Raw genomic sequence first — 3,041 nt, 5'->3', positions numbered from 1 at the left:
AAAGAATACCATATGGCAAATTAAACAAGAAGACAGGGAATCGAAAACCGGTTTTGCTACAGCACGGAATATTAGAATCTTCTGCAGACTGGGTGATTAATTATCCACATCAAAGTCTTGGTATTTGTACAGTTTTATTGTTATGCTGTGTAATTCTTATATTTAAATTTTTTACATATGAAAAAAGGAGATAAAACATTACAAAAATGAAAAATTTAAAAAAAATATTTAAGAATTTCATTAAAAAAAAATTGAAAAGTTGGAAAACTAAATAATGAAAAGATATAATCTCGTCATCATCTCACACGATTATATCTGCAAAAAAGAGTGCTTTACAATATTGCATAAATATAGACAATATTCTTATTTAGCCAAGATTTGTAAATATTGGCCCAATGATGGCTCAAGTTATTTTGCAGCTTTTTATTATCGTTAAAAAGATATTATATAAAATACACTGGTATGTCATTTGTATATTTTTATCAATATAGAGATATTTTTTATATTTCAGGTTTCTTACTGGCAGATTATGGTTACGATGTATGGCTCGGAAATACAAGGGGTGGTGCCTATTCGAGACAACATCTCAACTTCGAAACAAACTCAAAAGATTTTTGGGATTTCAGGTAAACATTGGAAACTTTTGAGGGTAAATAAATTTAATTTTCTGAAAATATCATTGCAGTATATATTACTGAAAATATCTGAAAATATCATACTGAAAATAATAAATCTGAAAATATCATATATTTAATTTTTGTATTACAAAATACTTTTGTATTAATAAGAGAATTAATGCCCTGTTATTACATATATATATATATATTGGCACAATTTGAAAGATCTTGTTTGAATTTTTTAGAAATGGTGCTCTTTTTACCCATGCAAAGTACAGATCGACCAAATTGAGCTTAAATAGATAATACCTCATTTCCTTTTCAAGTAAGACTTGAAAAGTTTTATAAAATAAACCTTACTATCCTATAGAATGATGTAAAAGTTGGTGATGTTAAAATTAGGAACAAGTTATTCATTTCCTTTCTCATTTTGGTCGATCTGAATTTTGCATAGGAGAAAAGGACACCATTTCTAAAATCTTCAAGCTTGATCTTTCGATGTGTGACAACAATTTTCACATGCAAAATCTTCCAAAGCATCTGTTGCTAAAAGATAGATTGCTTACATAGACCTAATATATAGTTTGTCTAAAGTAAGAACTCCCCTAGCCATTCGTCTGGACCCGTGGCGATGACTATGGTAACGAGGTGTAACTATTTCTAGTAGGGGTGTGGGGTTTAGGACAGGTTTTAGCTCGGATCGGAGAGAGAAAGAGAACCTTTTTCTTCGGTCAATTGTTTTAGCCCTATAATGAAGTCAAGCTACCCTCCCTGAAATTCGCTATTCTTGTTTCAGAAGCAGACGGCTGGAGACTTTGTGGCGGGTGGAGTTCTAATGGTAGACAAACTATAGAAGTGTTTTCATTATTGTATTCCTGTATATATAAAGGAATAAACGTGTTTTTAGAATTTTCAGTTATGTCCGGTCGAAAGCAGACCCGTATATTGGATTGCGTTTTCTACAAAGGAGAGCGCTGAAAGCTCTTGACTGCCTATACTTCCGGGTTACTGTTTTTGGTGTGTTTTGAAGCCATTTGGCACACAACGTGAACATTGTGTTTTGTGATTCTCTTGAGTGTTTTTTTTGTGTACTTGTGTTTTTTAACTGATTTATTATTTGTGTTTAAAAGAAGAATCGTTATAAGAATCGTCATATGAAGACGTGTCATTTCAAGACGTAAGAATTGTCATTTAAAAAAGAAATCGTTATAAAGCACTTCTTACCTTGTTAACAATATAAAAACTTCAAAATTTAAACCTGAATGATAAGTTGTAGAATGAATTTAATCTCGCTCCTCGAACAATATGCTAACGCTAACATATGACGGAGCACGGCTGGCAGCACTACGAATAAACAGTAATAAACAAGTAAAAAGGCGCCATAATACATATCTAAATAACTAAGCAGATTTTTACTTCAAACTCATCAGAATTACTTAATATCATTGATATCTTATGAAATATAGCAGATTTGAGCTCAGAAATTATGTAATTTATTTCTTTTATAGGAAAAAATATGATTTGTTTGAAAATATCGCCTAGCTAAATAATAAGCTGTAGTAAGCGGTTGTAGAGTAGGTCAAGAATCAAGATTGATATTTAAAACGTCATCATATATACGAAAACGGGAACGCCCTTCGCTGAAAAATTTGTCACCATCGAGCCTAATTTTATACTAATACAAAAAAAAAAAAAAAAAAAAAAAAAAAAAAAAAAANAAAAAAAAAAAAAAAAAAAACTGTCGTATTGAATTACATACTATATTTAAACACTGATTATTTTCTTTTAGCTTTGATCAGATGGCCGAATATGATTTGCCAGCTATGATTGACTATATTCTCAATGTAACTAAAGAAGACAATCTGGTATATATTGGCCACTCTCAGGGGACAACCATAGCTTTTGCTCTTCTGTCTGAAAAACCTCTTTACAATGAAAAGGTAAAAATAAAACCTCAATAACAATTTACTGCAGCTTCTACAACAGAAATATTTTTCCATTCAGAGATTTTAATATATTTTAGTGTATCCTATCACCACGCAACCTGATTGGCTGCAGAATCGTGGCATCTGTTTTGCAACGATTCGGCAGCCAATCAGATTTGACGCTAAAGCATGACGTCACTTTTAAGTACCCAATTAAATCTGATCGGAAAATTGATTCAGAGTGATGATAAACTAACCCTAATAGCTGTAACAGTAAAACGCCATCTTGTTTATATTTTGGTCTTGGGTTGTCAATAATGTTCGCGATATTATCGTTATCGATGATTATTGAAATGCATCATAAAAAATAATGCTCACGATATTCTTTTTCCTTATTTCCAGATAAAGTTGTTTGTGGCACTAGCACCAGAAGTAGAAGTTAGCCACGTGAAGTCTATAGTTAGTTACCTCGTCCCTTATTTTGAGTATATCGAAGTAA

The 3,041-nt window shown here is 31.5% G+C and overlaps 1 protein-coding gene across 1 annotated transcript; it reads left to right on the top strand.

Moving 5' to 3' along the window:
* Positions 1 to 5: 5 nt before the first annotated feature.
* LOC107446196 (gastric triacylglycerol lipase-like) lies at positions 6 to 3,031 on the top strand (the record flags this gene model as incomplete). Its single annotated transcript, XM_043057815.1, has 4 exons — positions 6 to 120; positions 512 to 626; positions 2,407 to 2,557; positions 2,945 to 3,031. Coding segments are annotated over 4 exons (468 nt in total), but the record flags the coding sequence as incomplete, so codon positions are not given.
* Between the last annotated feature and the right edge of the window lie 10 nt (positions 3,032 to 3,041).

Source organism: Parasteatoda tepidariorum, unplaced genomic scaffold, assembly GCF_043381705.1.
Source record: "Parasteatoda tepidariorum isolate YZ-2023 unplaced genomic scaffold, CAS_Ptep_4.0 HiC_scaffold_8372, whole genome shotgun sequence".
In the NCBI taxonomy this organism is placed as follows: Eukaryota; Metazoa; Arthropoda; class Arachnida; order Araneae; family Theridiidae; genus Parasteatoda; species Parasteatoda tepidariorum.
The sequence above is the reverse complement of the archived record's forward strand: the minus strand, read 5'-3'. Positions and strand labels throughout refer to the sequence as shown.